At 41.4% G+C, this 21,397-nt stretch overlaps 1 protein-coding gene across 1 annotated transcript; it reads right to left on the reverse strand.

The window, feature by feature from the left end:
• Positions 1-11,996: 11,996 nt before the first annotated feature.
• spata2 (spermatogenesis associated 2) lies at positions 11,997-19,852 on the reverse strand. Its single transcript, XM_053424477.1, has 3 exons — positions 19,722-19,852; positions 18,021-18,760; positions 11,997-17,362 (listed from the first exon to the last, which is right to left on the reverse strand). The coding sequence occupies exons 2-3, from the start codon at positions 18,327-18,329 to the stop codon at positions 16,013-16,015; spliced, it is 1,659 nt and encodes a 552-aa protein (XP_053280452.1). The 5' UTR covers positions 18,330-18,760; positions 19,722-19,852; the 3' UTR covers positions 11,997-16,012.
• Positions 19,853-21,397: the final 1,545 nt, after the last annotated feature.

Below are 21,397 nucleotides of genomic sequence, written 5' to 3' on the forward strand. Positions count from 1 at the left end.
ATGGACACTTTGCGAAATGTTGATGACACTGCGCTATTCAGAGAAATTGCAGCAATGAGCACTGTATGTTAGCCTTTGTGTACCAACCTTTTTATAATACCTTGTCTATTCAGCATATGTAAATGAGAAGTCAAATGAAGCAGCAAAATAATCTAGAAGAACGCGCATATCTACCTATACATATCTACATCTATATGAGCTAGTCAAGTCTTTGTGTTTTGTGATATCCTGATCTCCATTCATTGCCACTTCCTTTTTTTATCCTCATCCCGATGTGCTGAGGGACTGTACATCCTACAGTCCATTGCCAAATCAGGTAAACTGGTGTGAAGCAAAGACACTGGTCTTCAAGATAAGACGGAAAGACAGATGTGTCTCCAAAACACAAAACTCACCATCTGCCTGCCTTTTCACAGTCCTGAAGAGACTATCCCCTCATTATAATGCAAGAGCGAACTGAGAAGGCTTCCAACTGTTTCATGAAATACAGCTTATCTCCCCTACAGGGATTTGTACCCCAGATTGCCAAATATTCAGCCTCATGGTGCCGCAATTGCTGGTCCTAATCTCCCGTTTCTCTCAACCACCCAAGGTTTATTTTTACATTTCCTTATTTTTCACGGGACACCTCTCTCCGACGCTCCTCACGTTCATCTGAGCTCCTCCGCCACATGGGGAATGGAAAAGGAAGGGCATGGTGAGGAGAGAGTTCAGGAACAAGAGATAATGTCCTGATATCTGCATCGTGCAAGGTTATAGGTGGACTAGTGGCAGAAACCTGGACTATGGGTAGAAAAGATCTCTGGTGCGTCTCTGGTTCGTCTCTGGTTCGACTCCACGGAGAAAAAACAAAAAAACGAACCTGGATTGATCAGTCCAAAAATCCAAGAGGATTCTCCCTACCCTGTCTAGTGCCCCTGAGCAAGGCACCTTACTCCCCCAACATCTGCCCCCCGGGCGCCGTACATGGCTGCTCACTGCTCTGTGTGTCCTGCACCAGATAGGTTAAAAGCAGAGGTTAATTTCCCACAATTTCATGAGTGTGCCTTTGCATGTCTGTGCATGTGTTTGGGACAAATAAATGCATCTTAATCTTAATAATAGGACAATTAACATTAACAATTAACATTCAATAGCTAATAATCTTTTCATCTTTGTGACTATAAAATGTGCACGTTGATGACATTATGCATCTAACAGCTGTATGTTGTTTCTCAAGCTGTGTTCTTGACCCTGATCATCATGCTTATTCCAATAAAAGAATACTTGGTTAAAGTAATACAATGATCGTCATCGGTTGAAAGAAATAACTTTGACCATTGGTTTGAAATGTTAAACAAACAGCTTCCTCCTATGTCGAAGTCAACAATGATTTGTTGAACCTTTCATCCATCCCAACCTCCTCACTGAGGAGACTTTGTTGCAATATAACGCCTCCAGACTTCCTGCTTTGCTACCAACGCAATCACTAGAAAGACTCTGCCACTTACATGTCGTTGTGGAGCATTTGCTGACTGCATTTATGTAGAGCTTTTCTGGTCTTAACGACTTTTTAACGATTTTCTGTCCAAACCCGTCAAAGCCTGAGAGAAACCTAACTGACCCCAACCCGATTTGGTTGGTGGTTCTGTCACTTGCACAATGATGGCACAGGTTCGATTCCCAAGTTCTCGGAAGACAGTCTGGCCACTTCAAAAGGACCCATTCATCAAACCACCAATTTTCTGCTTCATAGACCTCCCCTAAGCCACAGCCTCAGCATCCTGACTGATGATGTCTCACATGACTGCCCAATGTAGCTTACGAAAGAAACAAGTGTATGGGTCATATCAAGCAGCTTACACAAAATCAATTATGGCCAAAGTGGTGGCCAGCTTCTGTGTTTGACCATCTGTGGCGCCATGGAGCAATGTTTATCTGAGGGGTTCCTGGGTTAGACAGTTAGTGGTGGGGAGAAAAAATAAGAATTAACATAATTTTACAGTATCCTGTATAATGCCTTTGGCTGAGTAACATTGAATGTAAACATAAAGAAAAGACAATTTGTTAAAGGAGCCTGTATCATTTTATTGTACCGTTTATAAAATACAGTACATGACATGATGACAGGCAAAGACATTCATGTTGTATTGAGACCTGTAATAGACTTTATCCATGGAAAACATTTTTGACATGTCAAGGTGGGAAAATCAGAGGTGTGTATTTTATAATAAATATTTGATGAAGACCCTTAGGCTACTGGGTTCACTATCAGGGTATCATCTTTTTTAATCGATAAATCTTTCGTATTTTCAGACACCTCATAATTGATCTGTCCTTTCCAAAACCATGAAAACATTGTGTTAAAAGTGTAATTAAGTATGACTCAGTAATTCATTTTAGAGAGAAGGAAAATATTGTTTTAATACTGTAATAAAGAAAATCACCAATCATATCGGTAATTTTACAGTTTTGTAGGAAATACTAAGGTAGACATGTAGCATTTTTTACAGTGTGAACATTTTTATTAATTTGTTTCTTAGTTTTTACATATATGTACATTTAAAATAAATGCTTATATTTTAGGCATATATAATATTTCTTAATATCACATACAAATTTTAAAGATAGATATTTATGTTTAGATTTGGAAGAAAAACATACATATATATTTTATATATATTTTGTTATTGTGTACTTGAATGCACATTAAATATATATAATTAACATGTACGGTAATAACATGTACAAATACGATATTTAAAAAAATATATGTACTCTCTAAATTATCTATTATGTGCAATTCATATATGTTACACACTTCTGAATGTACACCATGATGATGATTTCACAGATTGGTAACTTACATGGTGACAACATTACTCTTGCTAAAGGGGCATGAATGTTATATATTACATACAGTACTTGGTGGCCTAAGCTTTTGCTGCTTCGTCGTAAACTGTGTTCCTCATTAAACCAGATTCACCTGCAGTGGTGTTGCTGAGCATGAAAAGAAATTGTGCTGCTTCTATATCGAAGTGGCCAGTAATGATGCTGAGGTGAGGCTCTCTAGCTCTCCACTGACCCACGGCTGCTCACGCACAGCCACAAGGCATCAAGCCACTGAAATCAATAAGAGCAGCTCCACTGGGACTGTTTTTCTCAACTCTATCCCTTTACTCCATTAAATCCTTTGCACAAAAATCAGGGCTGATTAAAAGATTAGAATAATCTTCTGATAAATTAAATCTAAATTTGAAGACGTTCAAGAGGTGAAGTTGTTTAGTTGTCAAGATGTTGTTTACCCTGATTGTTCTTCATTTAGGGCAGTTGTTTGGCAATTTTTGCAGAGGACCTGAATCACCTGGAATAAATGTGACTGGAACCAAAGTTGCATACTTAACAGACCTTTTAATAAAGAGTAGTAAAACTGTAATGATAAAAAATGACTTGACAACACATTTCACTATGTCCCTGTGGATTTAAAGCTTTCAGAGCCAGAGTCTGTGACTGTATTGCTGCCCTTGACTGAAGTTGTGTCCAGACTATTATAGTTTTTATTTCCAAAAACCAGAACCTCCATGGCTGATTTATTACTAGATCTGCACCTCCATGCATTTTTAATAGCAATGAAACACTATGTTTCTGGATGTAGGCTTCTAAATTCAGTTTCAAATTTGCACAAGATTGTTGTTTAATAAAGCATTGCTCAATAAAACACAGAACTAGTTCGATATAAAACTGCCTCAACCCATAAGGGAGCAGTAGAATGATGAAAAATAAACAGAGCAAGATTTGAGTCCTTCAGTTTGAGGACCATCTGTTTTCTATCTTAGTTAAGTTCATCAAGACGCCTGCAAGCGAGAACAAATTGCAGAGCTGTTTTGATGAAGGTGTTATCAAAGTGTAAATGATCATCCACTCCATCACAGGAAGTTCATTATCTTTTGTTGTTTGAAAGTTGTTAAGTTTCAGTTTCAGAAAGGTCTACAGACGGGTCAGCTAACATGCAGGGGTCATGGTCAGTTGTTACAGGGGTCATCACAGTCGTTTGTCCCCGTCCTCGGATGTGACCAAAACTTCTGGGTTCAAATTGTGTCGTGTTGACCATGTTCCCAAGAAGAGTCAACTTGAATGGCGCCCTCTTGTGGTGTTCACAGCTACGAACTTCGGAATTTTCTGAAAGCTCAAAGATGTGTGATGTGTATGCTGACGTTTTCAGAAGTGGCAGAGGCCAACAGAGTACATTTTTTGTTAGTTTATGAGTTAATATATAATAATTTTGTACATTGTAACTTCCTTTAAAAAGAAATTACATTCCCAACTGCCTCTTCGTTTTCACTCTGCCTTTATGTAATATGTGGCTGAGCAGCGGTGTTGTCACTGTACCACTTGAAAGCCAAGGACACCGTTCTTTAACTGCATTTAACACAGCACATGACAGCATACCGGCTGTAGCCACATAGACCCTGACAACAAATATTATGGTTTGCCTTTGAGAAAAAAAGAAATATTCTCCTTTCACCCTAAACACAAACTTCTCTATGACACCGAACATCCTGCTCTGCTCCTGTTATAACTGTGCCCTAACAATGTTAAGCTCCATCCACTGACAACCTATGAGGACAATCCCTCCCAGTGTCATGGGATGAAATTAATTGGAGTGTGGACAGATCCAGACCACAGTTTATCTGTTTTCACGCTCCAGGACTTGGCTGCAAACCCGACCGGAGTCTCTGCCAGCAGGTCGGCCTCTCGTCCACCCTCCCTCACTTCCTGCTTTCCTTCTTTCTCTCACTCACTCTCCAATCCGCTCCTCTCACTGTCTCGGCCTCCTCTGCTGTCAGTCCTCATCTGGCTCTCCGTCGACACATCCGTCCCTAGCTCACTCCATTTCTGTGGATCGCTCAGCAGCTCTCCTGCTGACTGCTCCCATCGATCTTCATCTCGTCCCTGTTCCCCCGTCCCTCAGTTCCTCTTCATTTTACATCATATTCCTCAAATTCCTTTTTAACTCTGTTGCATCACCGCACTTTAGCCGTCAGATAATTTCTCATCACTTCATTTTTATCAGCATGTGTCTCCCACTGGCTCGTCACCCGTCAACCAAACAGAAACCCAACACACGAGACACACTCACTCTCGTGCTCACGCACAGTGATCTTAAACTGGTTGAGTCTTTCCTTTCTGGCATGTCGTCTGAGGGGAGGACTACCATATAGCCTGCATTAGATTAGATTAGATTTCTTTATTTATCCACACAATGGGGAAATTCACTTGTTACAGCAATAAAGAAAAACAGAATTAAAGTAACAGTGCCGAAGCACAATAAAAAAGATCACAATATGTACACTACTAAAACTACACATAATAAGAGTACAGATAACAAACAACCTGCAAAACAGACACTGTGCAAAAGCAGGTGCTGGGGATAAAGTGGAATGATGTAAGTGTTATTGTAATGAAAACAAAAATATTATAAGTAATATTGCAACAGTAGTGACCATGATACAGAAAAATAATTAAAAAGTAAGTGACCATAATATAAATAATACTACAACATAGCATACTGGAAATATAAATAATGCAATGTAACCATTTTAAGTGACCATGATATAAATATAGCTCCGTCCCAGCACTTACATAATGCACATCTTATACAACCAATTACAAAGAACTTGTCTCTTTTTTTTTTTTTATTGTATCCATCATTACAATCTGTGTATTGTCCACATTTCTTATATATGCTAACGAGCGAAATCAAGAGGAAGCTCAGTTGAATGGGTATATGTGTGTTTGTGCCCAGTTATAACTAAACAACAGCCCACGTGGCTCAGCCTGCTATGTATTCTCCTCCACTTCTTCATTATGTAGGACACATGGATGCAAATTAAGTGAAGGACAAGGTTGAAAGGACAATGATTTGTAGAGATGTAAAAAATACAGACTCTCTCACACGAGGGGACGCTTTGCCAAAGATAAAGGTTTAATCATAGCAACATCATCTAAAGATCACCAGCTGTACTTTGATGCAGGAATTATTGTTGTCTCTCTTTCTGCAGCTCAGTGCTTTGGTTCAGGTTTTGTACCACAACAGTACAACAAGCAGTGCTGAGCGGGAGCAAAGCAATAAAGAGACACAATTACATATCACGCTCTTGTGAGTGTATATGTGTACTCATTTTTTTGTTGCTCTTTTCCATAAACAGAAACACAGTGGATCCCATGGGGAAAACATCATCTCTGAGGTCCTAATTAAGGTTGGGAATAAGGTAAGGCTGTTAACAATGAATGTAAGTCAATGCAATGTTTTTAGCTTTGTGTGTGTGTGTGTGTGTGTGTGTGTGTGTGTGTGTGTGTGTGTGTGTGTGTGTGTGTGTGTGTGTGTGTGTGTGTGTGTGTTTGGCTTAAAGCTTAAGTGTGTAAGATTTAGGTGAAATGGATCTAATGGCAGATATTGACTATTAAATATTCTGTAATGGAACATTCATTACATTTCACAGCAAAGACAATTATCAATTCTGGTTCATACAATTCTACCTAGCTGCGGCTAGGGGCCAGAGCACCCTGTCACTTAGTCAGACTTGGCAATGTCAATGGCACAGAACAATGGAATCACATTTGATTTATACTAAATGAGCCTCTCCTTTCGCAGAGGTAGAATGTTTATCCAATCAGCTCTCTGCGTGTTGTCTTCAGGCTTAGATTTGGTCACCTCCAATCTGAATGAGGACCCCTTCGAAATCTCACTACACATTTACATCAGGCTCTGCTTAGACTCAGTGAACCCCCGTCTCTGCTGGATGACCCATGAAAGAGTCTAGGTGTGAAAACCTTATGTCTCAGCAGAGGCACAGAGGAATCTCTAACGAATACACATCTGAGTCTCCTAAGCTGACCCCCACATGTTGCAGTCTTAAAACACACAGAAATACATCTCAGAATAATATTTCCAACTATAACTGTCATTCCTTGCATGAAACATATCTAAATATAAAATCTCCCATCACAATTCCTTGTGATGTTTTGACTTGTGTGTCATCGTCTAAATTGTTGGCGCCATGTTTTGTACAGTAGTCCAGCACGTTCTTTTCCACATGTGTAACAACGGACTCGTTCACTTTGGCAGGTTACGCTGTCATCAGTAGCTGAATCACACAGACCAGGACTGGGTAGTTTCCTAACTTAATATGTTCCTTTTCATAGTTGTTTCACACACAGTCAATGTCTGTGGGAATCACAAATTGGACCATGAAAGATGTGAATAATGTGCAGATAATTAGACTTAACAAAAAAAAAACTGAAAAACATCTGAGAGTCAAGTTTAAACATCACACATTGGTAAATAGGTCTTTTCAACAGCTGCTGCTTTGTTTCACTGCCGCTCAAAAAACCACAGATCTCAATCTACTACTGTATCATATTATAAATAGCGTTTGGTGTGGTAGCGGTTGCTGTTAGGTGAAATGTTTTATAGATGTTCTACAACAGCATGTAGTTAACGATCTCTTCTCTCTGAATAATTTCCAAAATATTTCTCCAGGAAATTCACAAATCCACTTTTATTGCTAGGCTGGTGGGGTAAGCAGTGTCGTCCCAGGAGGATTTTCTCAGTCTGTTTCTCAAGTTCATGGGTCAGTGTGTTGGAGTCTGACAGTTTTAAACTCTCTAAGTAATTATCGGTGTTAAACAGCAGTATAACATTGACATGCTGTTTTTTTTAGGGAGTGCACTGACACAAGTTTGACTTTAGCCTGCACACAACTATACTTTTTTAATTTGTACTGAACCCGACTGGAATCAAGTGGGAAGATCACATCAAGTTACATTTTGTGTGTTGCTTTATCCACGTCAATTCACTTAACAATCCCCTCATGGACACTTTGGAACTATTCTGCCTTATATCCCAGGACGGCAATTAAGACGTGGCAAAAAAACTGAGGTGTACTAGTACATTATGTCATAAAGCATGTAGTCACAGGACGTGAAATAGGGGTTTGGGACCACAGCCAGGAAACAGAGGCTGTGTTAAAGTGAACAGGAAGGTGAATTCCTGATCAGCATTATATATACGAGCAACGTTAGCAAGTGCAAACCTGAAGGATAAATGTGAGGATGTGATGTGGGTGTTGAGTGATTCATCTCACGTACAAACATTTCAGGTTCTTGTAACTTACTTACGATAACATAACATAATATACCTCAGAACACATTCTGATGTAAAGTGTGCAGAAGAACAGTAGATTCATTTTATATTTCTTTTGTAAATCTTCCCCTTCAGCCAAAAATACCCCGATGAACAATTTATTCTCATAGTCACAGATAGCTCTCTTTCCTCTTTCATTCTAAGAAACAATGGACCACTCGATATATGAAAAGACACACACACACACACACACACACACACAAACAAACACACAAATTCACGTACTTATTGAGTCTGTCATTTAGCAGCTCGAGACCCGGATGTAAGATGAAGGCAAACACAGCAGGGGCATTGTCTCCGGTGTGGTTCTATACATTTCCTGTAAACAATTCACTCCTCATACAAATGACTAAATAAAGATCCAGAATACATGCCTGCAAGTGGAACACATCGGTAACAACTGAGCACTATGTCCATTGTCATTAGAAGTATTACTAGTAGAAGTAAATTTCAACATTAGCAAAGTGATATGTTACGATGTTGTCTTGTGTTATTAACAGTATTGTTAAGTGCATGAGAACTGAACATTCTTTTGAAATGCGTCTTAATTACAAATTTTGGTTTTAATCCTGTAAATCCTGTGATATCCATGCTTTCTTGACTTGACTTGACTTGTTGAGAGTTAAGGGCAGAGGATGTGACACCTTGTTACACACCCTACATCACTTGACCTTGGAGTTAGTACTGTATGTGAGTGAGACTCTAGCAAATGATTGGGATTTATATTAAAATGTATATCTGTGTTGGATATGGGTGAAAAGCAGCAGTGAAAAGTGTATTCAGGCAATTTTATCAGCACTGCACTACATCCCACTCTTCACAACTCATTGCCAGTGACCACGTAACACAGCAAGACCATGTTTCTGATAGAAAATTGCTTCAGTCCTATGGAACAAATGATGTGTTACACCTTGTTCGGCAGTCACAAAGACCCAAGGCGGTTTTATCATTTCGGCTATGAAAGAGACGAGAAGCCGGAGTGTCACAGTCAAACGTCACTCCGGTTTTTCTTAGAACTTCAGTGAAGGCCAGGGTAATGGAAAGAAAAAGGCGAATGCTGACAGAGATGACAAGATATTCATATGCATGCAACTCCTCACCACAATTAATTAACCAGAGGCAAAGTGTTTTTCATTATTCAAAGGAACTAGATTGGCCCAATAACACGGTTAGTATGAGATAATTCACCGACAATGATTGTTCACATGCAGGAGATAACAAAGAAAGTCATTGTCTAAAGTCGACATGATGATCATGTTTGAAGAATTAATTCATCATTAACCATATCGCAACATGCATCATAATCCATTGTGGGTCTGAGAGCTTGATGCACTGCAACTAAAGAAAAGACAGAGACATATACAATCAAAAGAGAATATCTTTACCAATCTGATAAAAAAAACAGCTGCAAAACACGACATATTATTGAAAGGTACAGAAAATGCAGAAATTACAATAAAATACTGGCGATCAAATATAGAAAATATAACTAAATATCGAGAGAGAGAGAGAGAGAGGAAGCCTGTGAAGTGACACATAAAGAGACAAGAACACAATCCTGCTCTGACATGTAATTAACCAGCGAGGACAGACTTAGAGGTTTAAATCTCAATTCTTGCTCCTACACCGCTCAGCTCATCCCTGTCACAAGTGCATGTACATGTGTGCATGTGCAGGTGTCTGTGCATTGGTGCATGAATTGTCCCTGGAGTATAGGTGCAGTGTAAGGTGAGAGTTTCATTGTATGTGCGGTCGGGAAAATTAAAAAAAAAAAAAAAATACACAACACCCAGTGCGGTGCAGTGTGTCAGTTATTGCCCTGATTAGTAGTGACACAATTTCAGATTCTAAATGTAGTCCATTGGAAACTGTGCCCAGCTAATAATCAGCTGCTGAGATCTCTGCCGCTGGATTCTCACAATGAACATTTCTTGGAATTGGCCCATTTTCTTCCAACAATTAAATTCCACTATGGATATGGTTGAATGCATGGAGGGAAATACAGGGAAGTAAAAGTTGTCCTGGTAAGCATTAAATAATACAGTATAGACATACGTATGCATCTCTTAATGAATTTTGTTATCTAAATTAACCATTAACTAAGACGATATAATACTGCTGCTGGTGGTGGATTTATTCAAAGGCTAAGCAGTTTGCCATCAGTCATTATCTTTCCCTCGCGCTGAAGGGCGATGTTCATTCCTCATTATGTCTTCTGTTCCCTCAGGGCTGGTGAAGGCTGCAAGTCAGCACAGAGCGCACACGTCCCGGAGGAGAGGGTGATGCCGGGTGCAAGGACGAGCACCCACTCTGCATTTCAGTCGCTTGCGGAGGTTCTGCTGATGTCCATCTCTGGCTGTCTCCTCTCTGCGCTGGGTAAACTCAGCTACTGCTATCCCTCATCTAACAGGGCTTCGTTGGAGACAGCGCTGATCCAATTATTATAAGCAATATGGATGATTATTTGGACAAGCGATGGGGGGAAAGCTCCAGTTCTCATTTGTTGAAGGACAGTGAGCCAAAATACACGTCTGCAAGTTTACCCCAAGCAGGAATTGATACATGATCTTCAGGTGGTTCATGAAACAAACCACGTGGATCTGAGGTTCTGGCTAAATGAAGCTTGTTCATATAAAAAAAGGAAATTCCACCCTCAGCTTCTGTTGGTTCAAATTAGGGATCCTGTCTTGTATTTGGGAACTGGGCTGCCTGCAAGTCACAAATTAAAGAAAAGGCTTGAACATAATCAGAACTCTCACTTTGTATCATCTATAAGACGGTTCCCCCCGACTGTTTATGGGTTGGTAAATATTTCTCTCAGACACTGCTTCATGTCACTCAAGCTCACTCAAGGACGTGGTATGGGCTGGGAAAGAACTCATTATATTTCCATGTGGATCCGGATCAGGGGGTTCATCCAGGAATTGTTTTCTTTATTTAACTTTAGGAGCATTTGCAACTTTTTTTCTCACAGAGAGTAATGCATGGATCTCAGTGAAGAAAACCAGGCACGTTTAGGAAACTGATATCTATTGTGAGCAATTTGGTTTGATAAGAAAACGGTTGGGCTTTGGTGCAGGTAAACGTCTTCCCATGTATTCATGTACTTGGTAAAAGGAATGTCAACATATTCTCCTCATCTTTAGCAAAGTAAAAGAAAACATGTTCTTTGGCGAATCCTCATTGTCAATTCTGTGCCAGTACATTTTTTGCATTTTATCTTTTTCTATACTCAACTCTGTCTCCTTTGCCTCATCGAAGCTACACAGTTTTTCAGAAAAACAGTGGAGTAAGTTATGTAGAGAAAATGGGGCTTCCTTTTCTCTGTGGTTGACTTTTTAATGAGGTACACTGAGGCAAAAACTTAGCCATATATTCAGTATTCCAACTGTTTATCGTCTTATCCATATATCTGCTTACCATAGTGCTTCGAGACAGATATTGTGTTTTTTCAGCACTGATGAATTTTAAGCAGCTTCAGTCAATGTATATGTGGATATTTATCGCCATCTATTGGTCATATAGGGAAAAGCCAAACCATGCAGATCAGTGCAGGCGGCAAACTCCAAAGTTCCTTCCTACATATTATTGTCAGTGGCAGGAAAGTTGTGAGGCTTCAGTGATGTTAGATGTAGAACAGTGCTAGATTGTCATAGTACATATTTAAGTTTGTCACTCTAACAGGCAACTTTTCTAAATAACAATTCTGCAGTCATTTAAATAAGCTAAACTTTAGTTGTACTCATTCAAAAGGTAAGTCTACAAACATACATACATTCAAACATCCACACCTCCAAGACAGAAAGCAGTATTTTCTTTTTCTAGAATTTTATTCTTTAAATTATTTTATAAAATCTCATTTACATTTCTCTATATATATATTTATATATATTCACCAATTAACAATTTTGGCTATTTTCCCTTTCCACCCCCAAGTATGCCAATAAATTGATATCAAAGTCTGTACCCCTTCACATTGTGCAATGGTCCTCAGTGCCAAGGTGGAAGGGGTAGGAGAGGCGGGTGAGGGTACATGTAGGGGTGAGGGAGAGGAGGTGGGGTGTAGGGCCTTTTACAGAGCATGCTGAGAAAAGGGTTTTGGGGGGAAACAGGGAATGGTAAAGGGGGGCTGTATAACCACACCACCACAAATATCAGTAAGAACCACACAAAGAGGTAAAGGGAGCATTGACTTCCACGATGACTTGGGTGTGGGTGAAACCGATCGTGTTCAAATGGCTCAATGTATTCCAAGACACAAAATAAAATAGCTCTTGATGCTCTTCCAACATCAGTTCTTCATCTCCACAGACAAACAAAAAGTGAGCTCCACATCAGTTATTTACCTACGACAAGTCCGTTGTTCACCTCAAGATTTAAACTTAGCAGCAGCCCTGGAGACTGTGTAGCCCTTTGTAGAGACCTCTTCAAATGATCAGTCCGCTAATCCAAGTCAAAGCCACATCCCAGGATGTGCAGGTAGGTATCTGTGTTGATTATTCTCCTTTTAGGCCAATCTACAGACACAAGGCTAAACTTTAGCAAAATCACAGATTTCTCTTATATCAACTGTACATCCGGCCAAGCCACAGCATTCTGTTTCCTACTCCGATAGGAGATTTGTTCTTCATTTGGCAATATGATCACTCATGCAACATGGCTCAATACATGAAAAGTCGTCTTTGTTGCTGGTATGATTTGCGGTGAACAGAGTCGAGCAACTGAAATACGTCTGTGATAAATATTGAAACAATTCAGAGAGGCTTCATTAGATGAAAACAAACCTCCCCCGAGGTCGCTCGAGATCTTTGTGGTGCCCACGTTAGCTAATGTTGACCCGAGAACATCTTTCAAAGAATCCTTAAGCTAAATCCAAACGGTATAGCAGCATCCCTTCTTTATGTTTTTTTTATAAGAATGAAGACACAGCATGATTTTAAGGGGATGGAATGGACAGAAGTATAAGATCAGAAATTAGTCCCTCAAACCAAATGTGTTAGATCATATTTGTAAGAGAAGTGAATATTTATCAAATTTCAATCAGCAAAACATGATTACTATTACAGATTTTCACGCCCGTAAGACTGTCCTATGAAAACTGGTCTATAAAGTGGGAATTTATACAGAATTGTGACAAAATGTATGGTTCAATATGCTCGGTTTTAGAAACCCTGCTTGGTGTTTATTCTATATAGACCTAGTTTTATTAGCTTTTGTATTTATTCTTTCCTGCGCTGTTATAAAACAGGCTTTAATTCATGTAGCTTGGCAAAACCATGTTATGGATTACAGGCTGGTAAACTAGAGTGATGTAAATGACAACTCCAAAAACCTAAACTACTCGAGGACACGACAGCTGAATGAGCTTAAGGCATTAAGAGGGTTTCCCTGACGGAACGTAGAGTCCACCGACGCCCAAACAGTCCGTCAAAACAACCCTGAGTTTTTTTTTTTTTTATGAAACGAAATGATTTAAAACTAACCCTTGGTGGCTGACAGTTGCATTCTACTGCATTATTCACCTAATCTGATCACAAAATCTTCCCTTTTAATTGGTGACAGTTTTAAATGTTAGTGTTATTTTAACTGTGAGCCACAAGCCCTTGACTTATACTACTAAATGAGTTAAGTTTTGTTTCTGCAGCAAATGTCCTTGATTTGATGAGGACAACTCACACAAACCAAATATGCACCAGATTAGAAGCCTTAGTTTGGGCCTTTCTGGATCTTAAATATGCAAATAACACATTTCTTAAACCACACAGCTTAAATGACTGCACACTTGAAATCACTATGTTGTAAAGGTGGGAAGGCGCAACAACATGAATCCCTGTCAAATATAGTGCAATAGCCATTTAATTCAATTTAAGGATATTCTCCAGAAGGCTAAAAAGATTAAATATTTTAAACAAGGTGTTAATGTTTTGAGTAAATAGTCTCTTGTATTACACTGCATGAGATTTACAAATTACAGTGCCATGTAATCAACTTGGCAGAAACACAACATATAAACTCAGAAATCAGGATAAATCTCCAGCGCTTTTGAGAAAGTCCCTTCAAGAGGTGTTTTTTGTTGCGCTATTGAACTAAGGCACGTAATTATAATTTCAGTTGTTCATGTTTTTGTGTCAACCCCCTGTATATACAGAAACTGATTATCTCACAGAATAAATAACCTCTGTTAACATGTAAAGGTCCAGTGTGTAGGATTTAGGTGAAAGGGATCATTTGGCAGAAAAAGAGTATAAAATAATCTTACTTATGTTTTCACTAGTGTGTTTCATCTAAATTGTACAAATGGTTCATTTCTCTACCCTAGAATGGAACCTTTATATTTAAATACTTTATATTTACATCTGGAGCGGATCCTCTCCACGGAGGCCGCCATGTTTTTTTTACAGCAGTCCAAACTGGACAAAATAAACAACTGAAGGCTACCACAGGTTCTCTTTCATGTTTGGAAGGGGATGGTGAACTTAGCCACTAGATGACACTAAATTATACACACTGAACCTTTAACAGTGGGTAAATATGTTGATTGCAAGAGACATTTTCTAGTCAATCAAAAAACAAAGTGCAAATCAGAGCAGAATAATGTAATAGACTCAGTATTTCTTCGCCTTTTTGCGTTAGTTTGAAACCACAATGTCAAACTGGTTGTGTTCGCTGTAGCCATTTGAGGTAGACAGAAACCACGTCAGAGATTACACTCACATACTGTCTAAGACCAATCGGCTCAAACGCTATCAAAACAAATGCAATCGCTTGATTTGTGGTCCGGCGCGAGTTTCCTTTGACCCCGCCTGAGAATGACGGGGAACCACTGATCTGGTCAGAGGGAAAATACAACATGGTCCATGGAGGTGTAATGGAAGGGAGGGGGGGGGGGGGGTAGGGGGCTTGGAAATGACACAACTCAACAGGCCATTTACCAGTAAGAAGTCAACACCAAACATCTTCAATGTCTCAAGTCAACAGCAGCATTTCAACCTCAGTCATATAACCAGCAACAATTGAGGGTTCATTTACAAGGCATAATCTTTTAAATAGAATATATGGCGTCTGACCATCTTCTCAATATGTCCCTTTGAGATATCTCCCACCCCACGCCCCAGAGACACACGTTTATACCCCGAACTCCCAATGCCACACCTCATGCCCATATAACAGTCTCACATTGTTCTACAGAATAGATTAAAAATATATACTATTGACTTATTGACGTCCAGTGTATTTTTTCTGTTTTCCTTGCTTATTTTCAAGTTTAAAAAGATCTCCTTTGTCACAATGCAAGCTCAGAGGTCTTTTCTACACACACGCACACATATACAGTATATATTTATATATATATATTTATATATTAGAGGAATTTTTAGCTGAGAAGTTAGGCAAAGTAAATATGTTCATTTGGACGGAATTCATTCAAGATGAGAAGGAATTGAACTTTCTTTTCTCTAGTTTCCCTTTAGATGAGGACCAAATTTGAGGAATTTGGGAAGCGCTACAACATCACATGACTACTCAAGAGCAGGTAGCAAGGAAAAGGAAGAAGAAGTAATAGACTAAAAAGGCCTGAACTTGTACAAGGCAGAGAGAAGGGCACACGATCTGGCTCTCTGTGGCGTGTGCATTCCAGGGTCCGACTGATAGCAAGAGAAAAATGTACAAAGTTCAAGAGAATGTTAGAGAGAGAGGAAAAAGATCATCAGATAAAGGGCAAGAGAGTGAGTTGTTTAAGTGGTAACAGAGCTAAAGCAGTAGTGCAAGATTACACCGAGGGGTTGAGGGAGGTACGAGAGGGGAGAGAACATATTCAGACTGCCTGATTCATCGGTACACCAGGTGAGATATAGTGCCAGATTTGAAGTTGAGCTGATGGTTGGGCACAAAGCTGTGCTGCGGATTCTTTCGTGTGCAAACATCCTTTGCATACAAGCCCATGCACGAGTCACATGACACCTTAGAGCAGTTCACACAGGTGTGCGAGGCCCCTGGCTTGTTGCAGAACCCGCAGCGCGATCCCCCCAAGCTTAGTCGCTCACTGCTGCCTCCCTTTGGTGTTGTCAGGGCAACAGACTTGCTTGCAAACAGCTTCGCGGACATGAGGGTTTTTTCCACCATCTGGGGGTGGGGGTGGGAGTGCGAGTGAGTCAGTGTGAGGGGGTGCGGGTGGAGGTGGGAGTGGGAGTGGGTGTTCGAGTAGACGGAGAGCTTTTCCTTGACAGGGATGTATCCATCAAGGGGTCGTGGGGATTTGGGGTGGTAGTCCTGGAGGCCACAGCAAGGGGAGGGGTCAACATCATGACAGGCAGGACAGAGGATCATGTCACACCTCTGGCAGGAAGCCATAGTTGAGCAGCCCAGCCCGCAACCCTGACACTTCACACTACCATGAGCTTTGAGCAGCCACCCGTCCCTTGCATCCCGAGGCTCTCTGGATGGAGCTCGAGAGGGAGTCTGCCTTCCTCCTGTCCCAGCACCGCCTCTCTCAGTGTACAAGTCAATCTCATCCAAAGAGGACAGGTGGTAGGATGTGTAAACGTCAGCCGGGGGAGGCGACTGAATTGGGAAGAAATCCGCAACCGGGCTATAGGAAGGTGGGGCTACCACAGAGAAGAGGGATGTTGAGGTGTTGGGCCTGATGATCTCATCCTTCATATCTTCCTCTGCATCCACAAACAGGGTCTCCTTCCTCAGACTCAATGAGGCCTTTAAGACAGGCTTGCTAAGTGCTGGATGCCAGTGACCAGCCCCATCCGTAACATCCACAGACTTAGATGGTCGGCTCCCTCGCCTCAGGTGGTGGGCATGAGGCCTCTCTATATCCAGCGGCCGCACAGACAGACGAGCCATATCTGCCCCGAGGCTGTCACGTCTGCGGAGCGCCTCGGCACAGCCAGCTGCGTCATCTCTGCAACCCCTGCGGAGTTCCAGGGCCTCCAGCTCTGAGGCTGAACCGCGGGCCAGGGCCACTACCTCTCCCAGAAGGCGACACTCTGCCTGGGCCAGGAAAAGCTCAAACGCCAACTGGCGCAGATGATTTGCTCCTCCTGGGTGCTCCTGCAAATGGAACTGCGAATCATGGTCACACGCGTAGCCAATGGTGCGCATTACAGATCGCAGCTCAGCTTCCGAAATGGCTGACTGCAGATGGTACACGTACGGGCCAGTGAAGGTCTAAAAGAAAAATGAGTTCATCAGCATTAGTGTCAGTCATTTAAAACAGCTTGACATGATGAAACATCACTGAGCCTAAAGAAAGACCTCACATGTTATTCCTCTGATAACATATAATAAAAAGTAAAGGGTTTGATTTATTTGTCTTTAAAAACCGAGATGTCAAAGTATAAACAGCATTAAAAAGGATTTATTCGGATATAGATTTAGCCTTTTGTTGGGTTTTACATTTTACGGTGTTCTTAGAAAAAAAATACTCCCAAAACTGAACAAGAGTTATTGGAGGATATGCAGATGTTAATCATACTCTAGGATTTAAATATTGTTAATATGTCAAGTGCTTATCTTGGTGAGCCTCAAGTCATGATGCTTTATATGTTTTCAGCTATTTATTAGATACTCCATTTTTTTAGATAAGCTGATGTAATATTTCAAACAATATAAAATCATCTTATTTATATGTCAGGTCTTCATTTCATCATTTTGAAATTATAAATACAGAGGTTGGGTTATTTATCATTATGATTAATACACACTCCTTGGGAAAACAATATGGAAAGCTCATGGTGATTACATGCTCAAATATTGGTTTGAATCAGCTTTATACACAATTGTCAATAAGAACAAACTGACAACACTGTGACTCTACTGAACTCACCTTTATACATCTGAACTCCTTCTTCCAGGGGAAGAGCAAGAGGTTGGTGCAGATGGTTTCCAGGGTGTGGAAGGCTCTCTCCAGGCTCCTGATGTTCCCCCCTCTCTGGCAGCGGAGAGAGTTCTCCACCACCTCATAGAAACGCACCATGCGGAAACGTTGTGGTGGATCTGGCTGGTAGGCCCCTAGCAGAGCTGTGGCTGTGGAGAGCAGGGCCTCACTGTCCTTGTATTCCCCTCCCTCCTCCAGGCGCCTCTCCAGTGCCGTCACATACCTCCGAAACAGGTCCTCTTTTAACTTGGCATCCATTATCGGCAGCAGACTATCAGTCAGCTGTTGTACTTTTCTGAGATAACCTCAGCCCTTTTGGCACACACTGCACCAGGACGCGACGCTCAGGCACCATTTTTTGCCACCATTTTTCACCCCACACACGGGCTCACACTCAACGTTAATAACGTTTTGAAGAGGTGGAAGAGGAACGACACGTCCGATCAGCAGCACATCCTCTAAACAGGGTTCAGTTGGCGTAGCTAGGCTGCAGCCTGTAGGGCTGCCTTCTTACGGGCATCTCTGGTACCGGCTCATAGTCTGACTCGTTTCCAGTCAAACAGGCCGATTGTCTGTGTCTGCAGTTGAACTTATTCCGTTCCTCGGTTTGAGCGTGTGCAGTGTTGAAGGTCGCTCATCATGAAGACACGTACGTGGTGGAGGGATTCTTTTTCTGAGCCGTCCTCAAGCTGCAAAGAAACAAGAGAGCAGTAAGAAAATAGGGCAGGAGGGAAATTGGGCAGCATTTCATTCAGACAGAGCTAATCCAATCCACAAGGAATACAGTCGTAGCAATAATCGTTTAGAGGGGAATATAAAAATCTAAAGGTTCAGATAAGAGGCACCACTATTATTGATAGTGCATGTGCTGTGTGTGTGTGAGGGGGGGATGATGTGGGGGTGCATCGTGTGGCTTATTTAACAGCCACTGGGTTGAACTGAGATTGTTATCATGATACACGCAACCTCGACACACCATCTGAATTGCATGGCTCGTAACCAGGATGGAGGCTTACGGACTGGTCTTGCGCTCCTGTTTGCGCCACTGACTGTGTGAGCTACCCTGCAGTTAGCATCGGTTAGCTTCAACTTACATCGCAATAGGAGACGTGTGTGTGTGTGTGTGTGAGAGAGAGAGCCTACAATCTGATAGGAGCCTTGAACCACAGCAGAGGGAGGGTCGTGCTTCCCGTTCCCCAGCGAGCTGACCGGCTATTCCAGTTACCAACACACACCGACCCTAGCGAGCGTCCGTTTAGCGAGTTAGCATGTCTGAGCTAACAACAGCATGTCTTACTACTGCGCATCACACGGCGCCACTACACCGCGACCCACGCCAACAATAGCAGAGAGGGAGAGACTGTTTATCCTCAATGACTCTCAGCGCCGACATACCCTGATGCTGTGGCTGGCGCGGGCCCCCAGCTGAGCACAGGCTGAGCAGTGAACGCCCATTTCTGCGCAGCTGTCTAGCTAGCAATCGCTGTAGCTAGCATGGGCGGCGTGTATGCTAGATGGGAATATGCGACGGCTCTTACAGGCAACCGTCCGGACATTCGCCGTGACTGCGGCCCCAGGTCTAACGCTGCCTCGACGGAGAGATCTCGCCGTTTTGTCCGCTGAAACATCCTCAATCTCTGGACCTCTTACCTTTAGCACCTGCTAGCCGCGGCTAACTACGCCTCCTCCACTGTTGGAAATGCCCCTCTGTGCACCGCGCATGCGCAGAGTTGTGACAGTTCAGCAGCATCAGGGGCCCACGTGCTGAGGAGGAGAGGATGCAGCATCACCAGCACAACGTGGAAGTGCCTCTGTTGATGATTTAATAGATTCTGCTGTAAAAAAAATAGTGCACATAGACAATATTTAACTTCACTGTTGTGCAAAAGTTTTTGAAGCAAAATGAATAGGTTTTATTTTCCAATTAGCTTCATACAAAATACATAGAAGAAAAACTTAAAATCAATATTTGGTGTGGACAAGCTTTGCCTTTGAAACAGCACTATTTCTACTTGTTTTTAACATGCCTGGCAGGTTGTTTTATTATTTATGTATAGGACAATATGTTGAATATCCCTTGCATAAATTGGGTCACCAACTACCAGTGTATGTTGTCAGCAGCCACTAGTGGATGTTAGAGACACAACTTCAGTTGTCGTCAAGTGTTTTTGTCTTGTTATCAACAATACAGGCCAAACTTGAGGGTACGCTGAGGCTAAAGGTAAATCTGACTGGCTACTGATTTGTATGGTAGTACTATGAAAGCCATGCGGCCCGATCAGTAAATCAGACATCATTACCTCTATGCCTTTTTAAAGTGAACACGTTCCCATTTTAGAACAAAGGACAAGATGGAGGATACCCCTTGTATGTTCTAATGCACTAATTAATGCCTTCCACCAGTTGATGTTATCGGAGGCGTGACCAAGATACCAAAATTTACCCTCTTCTAAGGCAGGCCCACCACAGGTTGATAAGACTTGGGTGCATGTCCTTAGCATCTTGTTCCAGAGCCATCGGCTGCATCATTGTGCAGTCTATGATGTTTCTTTTATGGCACACATTTTCTTGGAGATCTAACCACAGTTCGAATGTGGGTGTATGTGGTCTCAGTGTCTTCTGTGCTTCATGAAATCCCAGACTGACTCTGTGATGCTGAGATAGGGATTATTTTCAGGTTACAAAACTCCTTGTTCTTATGCATGAAGATAGTTCTGCATGACAGTGTTGTGTCGTGGCAATTTCTACAATCCCACCTTAGCAACGAGGAAACAAGACACAATTCTCTTACAGTATTGTCACACTTTAATGCTCAGAGCATGGTGCATACCACAAAGGTTAGTTTGTAATATGCACCCAGATAGAAAACAGTTAAAAGTTGTTTGTTAAACAGTCAAAGGTTGAGAACTTCTGATCACATGAATACAACAATGATTAGTTAAGGCAATTAGGCTAATTCCATTCAGTAGTACCGCAAAAAACAGCATAATCAGGTTACTGTGTCTTAGAGTAATCAGGCCAAGTTTCATTCAGTGGTACAGTATACAGCATGATCAAGGTTACATTGTGTGAGACTCAATCATGATCAATCAAAGGGGAAATGAACATGATCATATTGTGGTCACATGTTACATTTCCCTTACAGTTGTCATGCTGCAGAATGAATATGGCACGGACCAGATGCCTCTCCAATAGTACTGCATGGTGGGTAAGAATCTATACATCTAAAATATTTACAATATCTGCAAAGTACTCCAACAATAATCATGTCCATGAAGGGCGTACTTTTAAGAGAACTATTATTGTCTTCACTTCACTGTTATGGT

The sequence above is a fragment of the Pleuronectes platessa genome, chromosome 6, assembly GCF_947347685.1.
Source record: "Pleuronectes platessa chromosome 6, fPlePla1.1, whole genome shotgun sequence".
Classification (NCBI taxonomy): domain Eukaryota; kingdom Metazoa; phylum Chordata; class Actinopteri; order Pleuronectiformes; family Pleuronectidae; genus Pleuronectes; species Pleuronectes platessa.